Source organism: Hylobates moloch, unplaced genomic scaffold (assembly GCF_009828535.3).
Source record: "Hylobates moloch isolate HMO894 unplaced genomic scaffold, HMol_V3 SCAFFOLD_5, whole genome shotgun sequence".
Taxonomy (NCBI): Eukaryota; Metazoa; Chordata; class Mammalia; order Primates; family Hylobatidae; genus Hylobates; species Hylobates moloch.
In genome coordinates, this window is record NW_026652280.1 from 148465636 (window position 1) to 148482597 (window position 16962).

General features: G+C 36.2%; 1 protein-coding gene across 6 annotated transcripts in view; it reads left to right on the forward strand.

The window, feature by feature from the left end:
* Window positions 1-16962, forward strand: part of ZZZ3 (zinc finger ZZ-type containing 3) — a 142164-nt gene that overhangs the window by 96620 nt on the left and 28582 nt on the right. For 5 of the 6 annotated variants that reach the window (XR_009213704.1, XM_032155535.2, XM_058439649.1 and 2 more), the window contains 7 exons: window positions 1667-1805; window positions 4172-4319; window positions 4407-4522; window positions 5230-5301; window positions 6627-6728; window positions 7390-7485; window positions 10165-10317. Coding sequence is in view for 5 of the 6 variants with exons in the window: in XM_032155535.2 (XP_032011426.1) it covers window positions 1667-1805; window positions 4172-4319; window positions 4407-4522; window positions 5230-5301; window positions 6627-6728; window positions 7390-7485; window positions 10165-10317 (826 nt within the window). In the remaining variant the exon portion in view is untranslated. The remainder of the gene's footprint in view (window positions 1-1666; window positions 1806-4171; window positions 4320-4406; window positions 4523-5229; window positions 5302-6626; window positions 6729-7389; window positions 7486-10164; window positions 10318-16962) is intronic. The other variant, XM_032155543.2, reaches the window with a different exon arrangement.

Below are 16962 nucleotides of genomic sequence, written 5' to 3' on the forward strand. Positions count from 1 at the left end.
TAAAACAGGGATAGAGGCAATATAAGTCTTTGGTTGTATTCAGCTGGTGGGATAGGAATTCTGAAGGTGAAGTATGACAGTTAAGAGTATTGTATAGAGAGGACAGCTTCTAGCACTCAGATCACTACCATCACCCTAAGATTGAGCCTGTGTGAGCCTGTTTAGTAGAAACAGCCAGCTGAGACAGGATTCGTGCACTGCATCCACCTCAAAGCAAAAGAAGGCTTAGGGAAGGGAATTTAGATTTATCCTCTGTAATTTATCCAGTAGTGACTTAGTATAGCTCTACCTTTCCCACTCATAGTTCTAGTTTTAAATGAAATATCTCTAGCTGGAGAGGAGTCTTGCCCTTCAATGTTAGCAGTTTTACCTTAATTATTAAAAATTTCATCAAGGATTAGTTAACAAGGACTTGAAAACAAGAATAAGATTTGTTTTAGAGAGGAGGTGAGGAAAGTATTCTGATAGAGAACATCATGTTGCCAGGACGGCCTGTGAACTTCAAAACTGCAGTATTTCACCTTTGATACTTCTGCTGGTTTGCTTACTTCTGAACTTAAAAGATTCACAGAATATCTATTCATTTAGAAAATATTTATTAAGCATCTGTGTGCTGGGAAGTATGTTGCATACTAGCTAAACAAAACAATGAACAAAGCAGATGAACTTGCCATTATGGAGTTTAGTCTAGTAGGAAACAAAATGAAAGTTATTTGAAGCCATATAGAAAAATTGTGCTTTGCTTATACTTTAAGGATTTAACCAGTTATTTTAAAGTGAACTTGGAGTGACTTTTCCTTGAGTTGTTTTGCAAAATGTATTTGAGCTTTCGGAACTTTGGGTTTAATGTGTTTCTCTATGTGTATCAATAATGTGAAATTAAATATTAGAGAGGCAGGACAATTTAAACAGAGGGAGAATATTAGAATAGATGTATTGTAGTGAGATTTCAGGATAATGACATGTAATATATTTGTGTGGGTAAAACTATATGTTTGTTGTGCCAAATGGACCTTTGCAAGCAGGAAAGTATAAATATCTTTATGGCCTTTCTTCTCTTTAAATGATTAATACTTAAGAATTGAACATTTGTCTTTATCTTTCATGCGGAGGAAAAAAACAACAGATTTGTTGATGGAAAAGTAAACCTTTAAAATAGGAGGGAGGGTATAATAGAGCAAATGGAAACCATGAGACTAAAATCACGTTGGAATTACGTGCCAGTGTCATGTGTCTCTGGGCGAGAAAGCATACCTCAGATTTCCTTATTTCAACAGAGTACAACAAAGTGCCTGAATTGAGTGATTCCTCCTAGTGTTAAGATTTTATCATTTTAATTATTATTATTTTTTTTTATCTAGTAGTTTCTTAATGACTTTGATTGTTGGAAGGTCAAAATGCTCTTTTATTTTGGTACTTGTTCAGGTTCAAGAATTAAAAACTTAAGATGGGGGAAGAAGGCTTTGCTTTCTCTAACTCTTATTTTCTGTAGGTACTTCGTAACTCAGGAAGACCTCATATATTCCCAGTAATATGTTTTACTAAACTCTTTCAGGTAACTCTTAAAAGACTGTGTGACTTAATAGTAGATCATGGCTTGAACTCAGTTTTTATTTATTGTTGTTACTAGAAAATTTTTGTGAAATGTTTTTCTTTGTCTCTGTAGTTATCAGAGACTATTACAGACGATTGCTGTACTCGAGGCTCAGCGTTCTCAAGCAGTCCAAGACCTTGAAAGTTTAGGCAGGCACCAGAGAGAAGCACTAAAAAATCCCATTGGATTTGTGGAAAAACTCCAGAAGAAGGTATACATTGAACCCTTTTTAAGATTTACTAAGATCTATTTGGGAATAGCTTAAGAGAATTTGGTTAATTCTTTTTTATGGGTATATACTTCTTAAAGTGTTTAATTTTTTCGTCTATAATTAGCCGTACTACTTAAGGCAAGATACCAACTTCTTCCACCTCCACCAGGCACACAATAAAATATATCCAAATGAAAATAGCTAGAAGCTTTTATTGGATATTTGTATGGGAACTTGTCCTATTCCTTAGCCATTTTTTTTCTAGCTTTTCCTGTTATCTTCCCCTTCTTTGAGTATTTTTCCTCCTCTGTTTCAGGACTTAGGGATTAGTAAAGCTAAAAGAAAAAAGTACTTCAGAATTGATTAACTACTTCTGTTTCTGGGTTACTTTTGCACACTAGTACCTTTGTGCATATTGAGAGAGAAAACAATGGTGATCAAAACAAAATCTGTTTTAAATATCTTGAGTCCATGAGGAAGAAGTATAAATTTTACTTAATTTTAAAATGCTTTTTTAAGTGTGAAAATTCTCCATAATTTTGTTTTTCTTAAAACAGAACTTTCATGTTTAACACTTAACCACTTAAAAGTGATACAGGTTTTTATAATGAATTTCTTGGTGTGTAAATATGGAGAAGATCTTGATGTGCATTTGTGCTGTAATAGGGACCCGCTAATTGTTCATTAAATTTGAGAGATATAATATTAATCAGCATTGTATGAAAAGGTTAAAACTGAAAAATGATGAAAAAGAATCCTCTTTTTAAAAAAGAAACGAAACCTTATCTTATATGACAACTTTAGTATCTTTATGAGTTACCTGTTTTTAATGAGTTACTAAAGTGGTCTACCAGGTGTTAGGAGAGCAGCCCTGGGGACTTTATTTCACTAGATGTGTTAATTTATTATTTGAATTATGCTAGGTATATTACTTAGTTGGTAAACATTTCTTTCTCTTCATGCTTTTAGAAAACATTGAATATCATAATAGATATAGAGTCTATATGTTGATTTGTTAAAACTTCTAAGGTTTTTAGAATTTTGGTATACCTTCTGTGTTAAAATGAGGCCCGTTTAAGTGTTTATTGATTCTGCATTGCTGTTATTAAATAATTTACTGGTACAAAAAGATATAAGACTTACAATGGTTATTTACAATGGATTCAACTAAAACAGATGGTGTTAGTAAATACTAATGAAAAATTTGTTAACCTTAATTTCATTTCATTTACTTTCCCAGGTAGGCAAAAAGATGCAATTAGGCATATTTACTAGATTTGCATGCAGTTGATTATTTCCTGATTCTTCACTTTCAGGTTTAGTTTAGAACGGACTTTCATTTCTTTCTTTTTTCTTTTTTTTGAGATGGAGTCTCACTAGGTCACCCAGGCTGGAGTGCAGTGGGGCCTGATCTCAGTTCACTGTAACCTCTGCCTCCCAGGTTCAAGCGATTCTCCTGCCTCAGCCTCCTGAGTATCTGGGACTGCAAGTGCACTGTACCACGCCTGGCTAATTTTTTTATTTTTAGTAGAGACTGGGTTTCACCATGTTGGCCAGGTTGGTCTGAACTCCTGACCTGAAGTGATCCACCAGCCTCGGCTTCCCAAAGTGCTGAGATGACAGGCATGAGCCGCTGCACTCAGCCTAGAATGGAATTTCTTTTCACTTTATTTCAGAAATAAAGATGTGATGTTGACCAGCTTAATAATTTTTTCTAAAAATACACGGAAATATATTAAATTAAGATACTTTAATAACCATGAATTTATCAGTGTCCGGGACTTTTAAAAAAAAAAAAAAAAAAAAAAAAAAAAAAAAAGAAAAAAAAAAATTACCATGAAAGTCCTATGTTCTTTGGAAAAAAATTTTCCTACTAGGTTTAATTTAAAAAGTTGATTCTTCTATTTTTCTGGGTTTGCTCATGCAGAGTCAATTTGCCTATTTTATTTAGGTTTATCATACTAGTTATGTTGTTGACTTGTAACATGTTTGTTTTAGTGGACATATAAAAAATTCCTCTTAGTTCATATTAATGAAACTGGTGATATATATTGGTATATTGAATGCAGAGAACATTTATGGGTTGTTAATTTTATTTATATTACTATCATTATTTTAAAAGACAATGCCCTCCATCTAGAAGTAGTACTTAGGTTTTGCTAAATTCATTTCTTCACTTACCATCTTTAGCATTTAATATTTAGGCTATATTAATTAACTTTATTGTCTCTTGGATTTAAACATGAATAGAAATGCCCCATTGATTATTTGGATTTGGAGTCATCTGAAAATTTGACTGTGGTGGATTATTTCTTTAATTAAGTTTAGACTTTTACTTTATTTTGTTTTTTCTCCCCTGCCTCCAGGCTGATATTGGGCTTCCATATCCACAGAGAGTTGTTCAATTGCCTGAGATCGTATGGGACCAATATACCCATAGCCTTGGGAACTTTGAAAGAGAATTTAAAAATCGTAAAAGACATACTAGAAGAGTTAAGCTAGTTTTTGATAAAGGTAAGAAATCATATGATAAGAATTTAAGTAGAAAGATATCTGGCAATGTTTTGCTTTAACAGTTCTGTATGTGGTCTTATTTTTCAGTAGGTTTACCTGCTAGACCAAAAAGTCCTTTAGATCCTAAGAAGGATGGAGAGTCCCTTTCATATTCTATGTTGCCTTTGAGTGATGGTCCAGAAGGCTCAAGCAGTCGTCCTCAGGTAAGCACTGTGAAATATTGGAGTAGGAAAATTTGAATTTTAGACAAAACATTTTAACATTTTGCTGGTTTGTGTTCTTAAAATTAAAGCAGTCTTTCACTGGAAGATAAAGGAGATATGAACTTTGAAATTAAGAGAAACTTAGGTTGGAGTCCTAACTTAACTAGCCGTGAACCTTCAGACATCATTTACGTTGAAGTCTCTAAGCTGCAGTTTCCTTTTGTATAAAATGTAGTTGATATTACCGATCTTGTAGGGTTGTTGGTGAGGGTTAAATAGGTAGTATATGCAATGTGCCTAGTACAGTATCCAACACATAGTATTTACTCTAAAAATAGTAGCTCCTTTGTGTGTAGTGAAATGTGATCAGGATTTGAGTCCTGGCCTTGCCACTCTTAGTTAGATGAACCTCAGTGGACATGTTACTTTTCAATTCTGAGCCCACATTTCCTTTCCCTTTTTTAAAAAATGAAGTTACAGTACTATTATGTATTTCACAGGATTGCTGGGAGTATAAAACCAAATGAAATAAAATAATGTGAAGGCATTTTGTAAACAGTTAAAACAAAAGCATATACATTAAAAAACAAATTTACTCAAATATTTTGAAATTAATTTAAAAATTCCACAGTTTGTGTGTTGTTTGGCTATATCAAAGGATAAATGTTGTTATTTTCTCTCTGACAAAAGCCTTGTCTTATGTGCAGATGATAAGAGGACGCCTGTGTGATGATACCAAACCTGAAACATTTAACCAATTGTGGACTGTTGAAGAACAGGTAATAGATATTTCAAAATCGTGTAGGCTTAAAAAAACAAGTAAACAGTTAACATCAGAGTCAGTATTATGAGGCCAGGTGCAGTGGCTCACGCCTGTAATCCCTCACTTTGGGACGCTGATATGGGTGGATCACTTGAAGTCAGGAGTTCAAGACCAACCTGGCCAACATGGTGAAACCCTACTAAAAATACAAAAATTAGCCGGGTGTGATGGCGTGTGCATATATAATCCCAGCTGCTCCAGAGGCTGAGGCAGGAGAATTGCTTGAACCCAGGTGGCAGAGGTTGCATTGAGCCAGGATCATGCCACTGCACTCCAGGCTGGGCAACAGAGTGAGACTCCATCTCAAAAAGAAAAGACCCCGTATTTTGAGTCAGGTGTATATTATTGTATGTGATGCCTGTTAGCCATGAGTTTTAAATATTTAGGCTTATTTTTGTATCCTTTTTGCATACTTCAAGAATTTTGGATTTTGAGAATGTGTAAACTTTTGTTTGGAGATAATTTAAAAGAAGGAACCTGGGTTTTGAGAGGGGAGTAGAAGTGGATAGAATAAAATAGATGTTTTTGTAATGTAGCTTTGGGAGAGAGAAAAACCTGAGGCCGGTACAGCTGAGCTTCAAAGTGCATTCTTATTTTTGTTGTGGAAGGGAGATGAGGAAGCCAAGTCAGTTTTGGCATACAGTTAGAATTGTTTTTTGGCTAATGGCTAGGGTTGTTAGTGGGTAAAGTTCGAGGCACATCTTTGTCTCATATGGTTATTAACCCCACAGCTATACGTTTAACTTTATAAAAAGCTTTGGGAAATCTATTTATTTAAGCATCCAGATTTTTCTGCATCTTTAGGACTATGAGAAGATATAGGAGACAAGAAGGAATATTAAAATCAAATATTTGAATAAAGGACCATACAAAAGAAGGAAAACCTCTTTTAATAGTCAAAATTTAAGTGGATTTACACATTTTTGTCAAAACTGTAGGGGAAAGAAAAGTAAGAAAAGATGGTCAGTGGAAATCACTAAAATGTGTAACCTACCAATTTGTTTACTTATTTTCTGTTTTCTTATGAGATCTTTTTACTTACGTGAATAGAAAACTTTTCTAAGCTCTTTCATAAGTTTATTCTCTAATTTCATTGTTCCCTGTGAAGTCTTAAGTTTCTAACTAGAAATTTTTCCTACCATGAGGATTTTTAGTTATGTAACCTCCAAAGGTGGGAGAGAGTATTACACTTTGAAATGAAATGTGAATGTATTTATTTAGAAATTCAGTATTTAAAATTAAATACATATTTTCTTAAATTTGGTCTTGGGTATGGCTTAGAAAAAGCTGGAACAGCTCCTCATCAAATACCCTCCTGAAGAAGTAGAATCTCGACGCTGGCAGAAGATAGCAGATGAATTGGGTAACAGGACAGCAAAACAGGTAATTGAGGAGATGACTGCAGATTGCTGGTATGCTTTTGGTAGTTTTTTAATAAAGGAGAATAATGCAGCTGACATTGGGCGATCTGCCACAACACTTTCAGCTACAGAGTGCTGCTAGTATGTGGTGTTTTTTAAAAAAAATTGTATATATTTTTGCTGATTTCAGAAACAACTTGAGATACTTCTGCTTTGGATCATTACGAAATATTAAAAAAATGAACATATAATGGACTTAGTTTCTCTTGAATGCTTACTAAATATACTAATTGTATACTTTTTGGTTATACTGAGCAAACAGATTTGTTTCATTGCCTTAGTATTCCCTGGTTGTCTTTCTAAAAATATATCTCTTGTAGTTTACTCCTTCATATTCCCATCTATATTAATAGATGTGTTTTTATACTACAAATGTAAGTGTTCACAAGTTGAAATATGTGTTTAGCTTTAGAATCAAATTTAAATTTACTTGAATAATTTTTGTTTGGCCTAGATTTTAAAATATATGTGTATTTGGTGGCAGTTTATTGTTATTTCTAGATTCATGATGAGTATTGAATTCTTAGCATTCATTAGATACTCATGTACGTTTTAATTTTTAAAAACGACTTAGGTATTGTATGTCATCTCATTGTGTTAAGAGACTTGTCATGTTTCCTTAGGTTGCCAGCCGAGTACAGAAGTATTTCATAAAGCTGACTAAAGCTGGCATTCCAGTACCAGGCAGAACACCAAACTTATATATATACTCCAAAAAGGTAAAAGAAAATACATAAACTGTAGATTAAATTTATTAAAGTAAGAATTGCTATGTAAAAATCTACACATTTGACAGAATAGTGTCGTTGTATTTTAAAACTTCTGTTCATTCTAAGCATTTCCTTATATTGTGCATAAATGGAGGGTAAGGACTCCATTATTGCTACTCAGTGAAATTCATGATTCTTCATTATTTTCTTTGGAGTAATGTGAATGAGTGCTACTTGAAAGATTTTAGATTCAAAATATGTTAGAAAGGGCTTTGTGAGGGTAAAGTTTGTAGGATATTTGATTATGTAATAAATACAATCAATTTCTGTTTTGTGGATAATGCTACATAAATCCAAGAATAGAAAGGTTTATTATGATATTCTAAAGCCAGGCACAGTGGTGTGCACCTGTTGTCCCAGCTACTTGGGAGGCTGAGGCACGAGGAGCACTTGAGGCCAGGAGTTCGAGTCCAACTTAGGCAACATAGTGAGGTCCCATATCTTTAAAAAAATAAAATATTGTATTTAATCCTTACTACAATTCTTGAAATATAAATAGTCTTATCATCTTCACTTTACTGACATAATAGCTAGCTGTTATATTGAGGGCTCTGAGCCAGACTCTACTGTTCTATAACTTTTTATTAGATAATGAAACTGGGCTCTCAGGTATGTTGAGTGAATTATCTAGTTGCTTAGCTGCTAAGTCTGGGAACCACTGATTCTCTCTCATTCTGATGCCATGCTTTTTCCACTTTTCTCTGTTGCTTTCTACAGTGGAGAAGCTCCTGTTTCTTTCCCAAACAGGACACTACATTAAAACGTAGCCAGTTTCGGCCGGGCACGGTGGCTCACGCCTGTAATCCCAGCACTTTGGGAGGCCGAGGCGGGTGGATCACGAGGTCAGGAGTTCAAGACCAGCCTGGCCAATGTGGTGAAACCCCGTCTCTACTAAGAATACAAAAATTAGCCGGGTGTGGTGGCACGTGCCTGCAGTCCCAGCTGTTCGGGAGGCTGAGGCAGAAGAATCGCTTGAACCTGGGAGGCGGAGGTTACAGTGAGCCGAGATTGCATCACTGCACTCCAGCCTGGGCGACAGTGGGAGATTCCGTCTCAAAAAAAAAAAAGTAGCCAGTTTCTTGTAATTGCAAAAAATAAAGACACCTAATTGGCTGTTTTAAATTTCCTTAATAAGTTATCCTGGTACTTTTCCCTCCCCACCACTGACCTCTTTCACATAAAGAGAAGCTAAGAGTATATCTAGTGCTGTTACCCTTCCATACTGAAGCTATTTAATGTAATTTTACATTAAGAATATTGTCTATACAGTTTCATGTTTTATACATTAAAAAAAAAATTTTTTTAACCAAGCTTTGGAAGCTTGTTTTAATTTGCCAATTGTTTTAAATATTTTGGGTTTCCCACGAAATACAGCATAACCTGTGTAGATATGTAGAGTTCATCCTATAACTGTGGAATATTGGAACCTTACGTTAATCTGTGTTTAATGTAAGAGCTCTTATTTTCATGGTTAATTTCTAAGCTAATTTTATAGATGTGCTGTAACCATATGTTTTCATAGTTAACACTGGATAATGATAACAAAAGGAATACTGGAGAACCTACATGTGTTTTTTTTCCCTTAGGTGTACTGTATTTTGGCTGTGAAGATCTAGTACAGCTATATTTACAATGCTTGCCATGGTTAGAGTTTAAATTTGGAAAATTAGAGTTTTACTTTGGAAAGTTAAAATTGCTTGCCATGGTTAGAGTTTAAATTTGGAAACAGGTGAAATGATGGTTCTCCATGTAGCTGAGGGTGTTCTTTGTGACTGTGCTATTGATCAAGACAGGCAGGCTGCATCGTGGTGGAAAGTGAGAATTTGGGCACCACATAGGCCTAGTTTATAATCCTGGTTCTACCACTATCTAGCTGCAACACACTGAACAAGAAACTTAACCTCCCTGTCCTCAGTTTTCTCGTCTTTAAATTAGAGGTGATGATAATTACTTTATAGGAATGTTGTAAGGATTAAATGACATTGGCATAGAGCAAGCTTGTCCAACCCATGGCCCACGTACCACGTGTGGCCCAGGACAGCTTTGAATGTGGCCCAACACAAATTGGTAAACTTTCTTAAAACATTACAAGATTTTTTTTTTTTTTTTTAGTGTGGCCCAAGACAATTCTTCTTCCACTGTAGCCCAGGGAAGCCAAAGATTGGACACCCCTGGCATAGAATAAGCAGTCAATCAATGTTAGATAAGTATTTTCAGATATTCTTAATGTTATAGAAATTTTCCTTTTACTGGATAGTTTTATGTCTGGCATAGGCCACTTCATCCTCTCTGATCTTCTATAAGATGATCATAAGAGTTCAGTGCAGCCAGCATTTGACTGCCAAGAGTATGATAAATGCTGGGGATACACATATAAGCTAGATATTGAGCATGTGGTCCATTTTACCGTTGTTGGGGTATTTCCCCTACATTAAAAAAAAATTTTTTTAAGGCTAGTTACGCTTTAAAACACAGAAAACATAGAAAAAGCAACAACATAAGAATATGCTAAAAGATAGAGTGAAATTCTTCTGATAGACTTGTTGGAAGTAACATTTGTATTTTTATATTTTTGATTCTTGTAATGATTTTTCACTGTCCCAATTAAAAATTTGTTTTCTTACTTAGTCTTCAACAAGCAGACGACAGCACCCTCTTAATAAGCATCTCTTTAAGCCTTCCACTTTCATGACTTCACATGAACCGCCAGTGTATATGGATGAAGATGATGACCGATCTTGTTTTCATAGCCACATGAACACTGCTGTTGAAGATGCATCAGTAAGTTATCTACTTAGTTGTTATACACATCAAGGTATAGAAGAGAGTAGGATTTTCTAATTATTTCCACTCTTTAGAGAATGTTGGTTTCTTTTAATGAACAAGTCAAATGTATAGTTTTTAAGTAATGTGCTTTTGTGAGGAAGATTTCAAACATATACAAAAATAGAATAGTATAATGAACCTTAACAATTATCAACATGAAGCTACCTTATTTTATCTCTACTCCCTCCCTACCCACCTCAACTCTGCTCTGGATTATTTTGGAGCAAGTCCCAGATATTACAGAATATAATTATCATGTTTATAAAAGGTAATTTGTTATACAGTGAAATATATAGTCACCGTTCATGATTTTTTTTCTAATTTTTTCATTTGGGCTTGGATCCAAATAAAGCCCATAAATCACAATAGGTTCATTCTCCCTCTTTCACTTTCCTTTATTCCCTCTCCCAGTGTTTTTGTTGAAGAACTGGTTCATTTGTCCTATAGAATTTTGCAGTATGGATTTTATTGATTACATCTTCTTGTTGTCATTTAATCTGTTCCTCTGTTTTCTGAACTTCCTGTAAATTCACAGTAGGTCAAGAGCATTGATGAGATTCAGATGTATTTGTTTGTTACGGTGGGCAGGTTTACTTTCATCAGCCTGGTTGTCTCTTTTTTTGGCATAACAGCCACTGATCATTGCCTAGATCGATTAGTTCGTTAGATGTTACAGAATAGTGATTATGCTATCATTTCTTCATTTCCTTGATGGACTATTCTAAAGGTAATCCCCCTGCCCCCCAGTCAACTATTTGGTTACTCTGAGGTACATATAGAAAAGGTGGGATAATTGCTCAATTCTCCCTTTATTTTCTTTTTCTTTTTTTTTTTTTTAGGCAGAGTCTCGCTCTGTCGCCCAGGCTAGAGTGCAGTGGTGCAATCTCGGCTCATTGCAGCCTCCGCCTCCCAGGTTCAAGTGATTCTCCTGCCTCAGCTGCCTGCGTAGCTGAGACTACAGGCGTGTGCTACCATGCCCGGCTAGTTTTTGTATTTTCAGTAGAGGCGGGGGTTCACCATGTTGGCCAGGATATTCTCCATGTCCTGACCTCGTGATCTGCCTGCCTTGGCCTCCCAAAGTGCTGAGATTATAGGTGTGAGCCACCATGCCTGGACTATTTTCTGGTTTTTAAAATAATGAGTTAATTTTCTCATATCCTTCAAAGATGACCAATGAGGTTTAAGAATTTTTTGTATTCTTACGAACTATTCGCCCTAAATGTATTTAATGTATTTCAATTCATTGATGTTACTGCCTTCGTTAGTGTTCAAACTGGCCCATCTTTGGTTAGTTGTAGCCTATTTAAGTTGGTTTATAAGTTCTTTTGATAAGACTCTAATAGTGTTTAATAGCTTAATACCCATTTTTAACAAGGAAAATCCAGGCTCATCTTGTATATTTCCCGCCTCAGACCCAGAGTCAGTCCTTCTTTTTACTGGGAAATGGTATTTAGAGACTATATCCTGACTGTAAGAGTGTTACTTGCTGCTGGGTTCATCATTGTTTGTAGGCCTGTTAATGGACAGAGCTGGGAAATATGATACATTTTTATTTTATTTAAGGATGAAAGACATCATTAAGTTCATATTTTAATTTCAAATTCAACTTAAGAACTCTAGGACTTTTATCTACCCTAATCGATCTTAAATATGTATCTCCTTTCTGCAGGTTAAAAATCACAGTTCTCAATGATATCAATGTAATACTTACTTCCTTTGTCTCATGCTGCCCAGAACAATCTCAGAATATATTAATAACCAACACTACTATTAATATGGTTCCTGAAAACTGTTTTTCAGTTCTTTATTTTGCCATATCTATATCTATATCTATATCTATATCTATATCTATATATCTATATCTATATCACGCTACAGAAGTAAAGTCAAATTGGTTTTTAAATTATCTTGGAATGAATAATCCCTCTCAGTGTTGCCATGGTTGGATATTAATTTAGGTTAATTCACTTTATTTTACTTTACATATATAGGGATTTCTTTTTGTTGCTGTTAATATTTTTTATTATTTACTATTCCTGAAATTATTTTCTCAATACTTAACCTGATTCTGATTCCTTGCTTAAAAGGACATAAAGATTACCCTATATCTTCCTTAATTCTCTGATTATATAGAACTGGAAAAGGATATTTTAATGAAAAGTTATCAAATAAAAGTAAGCTCCTTTGTTCTATAGCTAGATTAATCAAATACTGATTGTATACTTTGGCATCAAACTGCCTTCATAACTGTATTCATAAAAATTTTTAAATTTCCTTTTAAACTTGTCTTTTGAAAAATGACTAATATCAGTGCTGTATCTTAAACAGTATTTGTGTATAATTTCATACTTTGTGATTATTAGAATTGTACATCTGAGAAATATTTATTTAAACTTACTATTTATCAGGCTTTGCTAGGGATTAGATACATAGTTATGAACAAGATATGTTTGATCTTTGTGCTCATAAATTTTAGTCTGTAGGAGGAGATAGATGTGTAATCACATCAGTAAATCACACATTTAAAAAAGTGCTTCAGACCGGGCACTGTGGCTCACGCCTATAATCCCAGCACTTTGGGAGGCAGAGGTGGGCAGATCACCTGAGGTCAGGAGTTCAAGACCAGCCTGGCCAACATGGTAAAACCTCATCTCTACTTAAAAAAAAAAAAAAAAAAAAAAAAAAAAAAATTAGCTGGGCATGGTGGTGCATGCCTGTAATCTCAGCTACTCAGGAGGCTGAGGCAGGACAATTGCCTGAACCCGGGAGGTGGAGGTTGCCAGGAGCTGGGATTGCGCCACTGCACTCTAGCCTGGGCAACAAGGGCAAAAACTCCATCTCCAAAAAAATAAATTAAAAAATGCTTGAAAGGAAAAAGAGATGCTAACATAATTATTTAAGAGGTGCTTAATTTAGATTGAGAGTTTCAGGGGAAGACCTGAGAGGGTGACAGTGAAGATGGTACTTGAAGTATGGATAAAAATTGGCCAGATGAAGAGTGGTGGTGGAGTACTTAAAAAAAGTACAATTTGGCTAGGCGTGGTGGCTCACAACTATAATCCTAGTACCGTTGGAAGCTGAGGCAGGAGGATCACTTGAGCCTCAGAGTTCAAGACCAGCCTGGGCAACATAGCGAGACCCCATCTCTACAAAAAAGAAAAAAGAAAAAATTATCAGCCTGGCATGGTGGTGCATTCCTGAAGTCCCATCTACTCAAGAGGCTGAGATGGGAGGATCACTTGAGCCTGGGAAATTGGGCCTGCAGTGAACCTGGATGACGCCACTGCATTCTAGCCTGGGCGACAGAGGGAGAATCTGTCTTAAAAAACAAACAAACAAAAAGGCTGGGCACAGTGTCTCACACCTGTAATCCCAGCACTTTGGGAGGCCGAGGTGGGCGGATCGTGAGGTCAGGTGTTGGAGACCAGCCTGGCCAACATGGTGAAACCCCGTCTCTACTAAAAACACAAAAATTAGCCAGGTATGGTGGCTCATGCTTGTAGTCCCAGCTACTCGGGAGGCTGAGGCAGGAAGATCACTTGAACCCAGGAGGCAGAGGTTTGCAGTGAGCTGAGATCGTGCCACTGCACTCCAGCCTGGAAGACAGAGTGAGACTCCATCTCAAAAAACAAAATAAAAAAACCCAAAAACCCTCAGAAAAACCCACAAAAAAACAAAACCCAAAGTTACAGTTTGACGAATTGGCAAAATATAATAGAGTGGATTGGATTTGATGTAATTTTTGTTGTTGTTGAGTTTATTTATTTAAAAATGAGTTCCAGTTCAAATTATTCTGATCACTTTAAAATAGCTACTCAAAATGTATATTTATGAAGCATCTGGTGGAAAAATTTATAGATTTTAATTTCTCTTTTCAAAAAGCAATAGATAGAACACTTACTTACATGTTATTTACCTGTGGCTTTGAAATCTGTATACAGTTTTAGCTCCATTTGATATTAGTCCCCTTTAAGTAAGTTTAAAGTGATTATGATTAGGAAATCTATGAGGCTTTAAAAAATTTTTCTTTTAATTTTGGTGAAATACACATAACATGAAATTTACCATCCTCACCATTTTTATAGTATACAGTTCAGCAATGCTATGTACAGTCACATTATTGTGCAGACAGTCTCCAGAGCTCTCAGCTTACATGACTGAAACTCTGTACCTATTAAACATCTCCCCAACACCCGTCTTTCTAGCCTCTGGCAGTCATTATTCTGCTTTCTGTATCTATACATTTGAGGACTACTCTGCATACCTCAAGTAAGTGGAAGCATACAGTATTTGTCCTTTTGTGACTGGCTTGTTTCACCCAGCATATGTTCTTCAAGATTCATCCATTTTGTAGCATGTATCACAATTTCTTTCCTTTTTAAGGCTGCATTATATTCCCAATATTGTATGCCGCATTATATTCCCAATATTGTATGCCACATTTTGTTTATCCAGTCATCTGTTGATGGATACTTGGGTTGCTTCCACCTTTTGGCTATTGTGAATAATGCTACTGTGAACATGGGTATACAAATATCCTGCTTTCAGTTCTTTTGGGAAGTAGAATTGCTAGATCGTATGGTAATTTTATGTTAAATTTTTTTGAGGAACCACCATACTGTTTTCCATAGGAGCTATACCATTTACATTCTCACCAACAGTGCACAAGGATTCCAGTTTATTTACATCCTTGCCAACACTTTTTTTTTTTTTTTTTTTTTTAAATTAGTAGTAGCCACCTACTGGGTGTGAGGTGATTTAACTTTCTTAATCTTAGCCTTGCTGATCACATTTAATAATATCCTTAGCATTTAAATGCAAATTTAAAAATTTAAAAGTGTTTACACTCTTTGCATTTGCAAAATACCTGAATTAAGTAAATTTCATTAAGACGTTTCTTACTATATTATCTAATTATTTGGGTTACTTATTTATTAGTGTATAGCATTACTTACGTTGTGTTTCTCAGTGGTGACATAGGATGGTAATAACAATCATCAAACATCTTTAGTTGACAAGAATTTGAAATGGATAGTGGGGCCAGGTGCAGTGGCTCATGCTGTAATCCTAGCAATAAGTGAGGCCTAGATGAGCAAATCGCTTGAGCCCAGAAGTTCGAGACCAGCCTGAGCAACATGACGAAACCCCGTCTCTACAAAAAAAAAAAAAAATTAGCCAGGCTTGGTGGTGTACGCCTGTCATCTCAGCTGCTCAGGAGACTGAGGTGGGAGAATCACTTGAGCTTGGGAGGTCAAGGCTGCAGAGAGCCCCACCATTGCACTCCAGCCTGGGTGACAGAGTGAAACCCTCTCTCTCAAAAAAAATAAAAATAAAAATAAAAATAAAATAAAAAATAAATAAAAATAAAAATAACAAAACAGGAAAAAGTGGGAGATAAGATAGATGAAGTGTAAAATTGTAAAGAATCTTTTATTCAGCTGAAGACTTTGGACTTGATGCTGTAGATAGGAAACCATTGGGAACTTTTAAGTAATGGTAGGGGCAAAGGAGGGGGTGGATACTAGAGGACGGATTTGAGAGAGATTGTAGAAAGTATTAAGAAATGACAGGATTTGTTACATTCGATATAAGACGGAGTGAAAAACTGAGGATAGGCCAGGCGTGGTGCGCCTGTAATCCCAGCACTTTGGGAGGCTGAGGCGGGCAGATCACGAGGTCAGGAGATCAAGACCATCCTGGCTAACATGGTGAAACCCCGTCTCTACTAAAAATACAAAAAAATGGCCAGGCGCGGTGGCTCACGCTTGTAATCCCAGCACTTTGGGAGGCCGAGACGGGCGGATCACAAGGTCAGGAGATCGAGACCACGGTGAAACCCCGTCTCTACTAAAAAATACAAAAAATTAGCTGGGTGTGGTGGCAGGCACCTGTAGTCACAGCTACTCGGAGAGGCTGAGGCAGGAGAATGGCGTGAACCCGGGAGGCGGAGCTTGCAGTGAGCCGAGATTGCGCCACTGCACTCCAGCCTGGGTGACAGAGCGAGACTCTGTCTCAAAAAACAAACAAACAAACAACAAAAAAATTAGCTGGGTGTGGTGGCGGGTGCCTGTAGTCCCAGCTACTTGGGAGGCTGGGGCAGGAGAATGGCGTGAACCCGGAAGGTGGAGTTTGCAGTGAGCCGAGATCGCGCCACTGCACTCCATCGTGGGTGACAGAGCGAGACTCTGGTCTCAGAAAAAAAAGAAAAACTGAGGACAACACTTAGATTTCTGACTTGGGCTGCTTTGTGTAAGCTTTTGTTTACTTGATATAAAAAAAAATAGCACTTAATACCTAATGTAGCAGGAGGAACGGGTGGGGTAGGGCTTGTCTGGTCCAGGATTGGGAATTTACAGAACATGGATCAGAGAACTGAGGATGCTTTTAGGAAATTAGTGAGCATGGGATCAGTCATGAGGTAGCAAAGGAAAGAAATAGAACCTGGGTGGCAGAGCACAAATGAATTGGGAGAATGGGAAGCAGAATAGTGATTAGAAATGTCAACGAGGTTAAAAAAATAAGCTGATTATTTGGGGTGAGAATATGAGAGAAGTAGGAATAACAATGGAGGTAGGAAATCTAAGCTTAATATTTGGGATG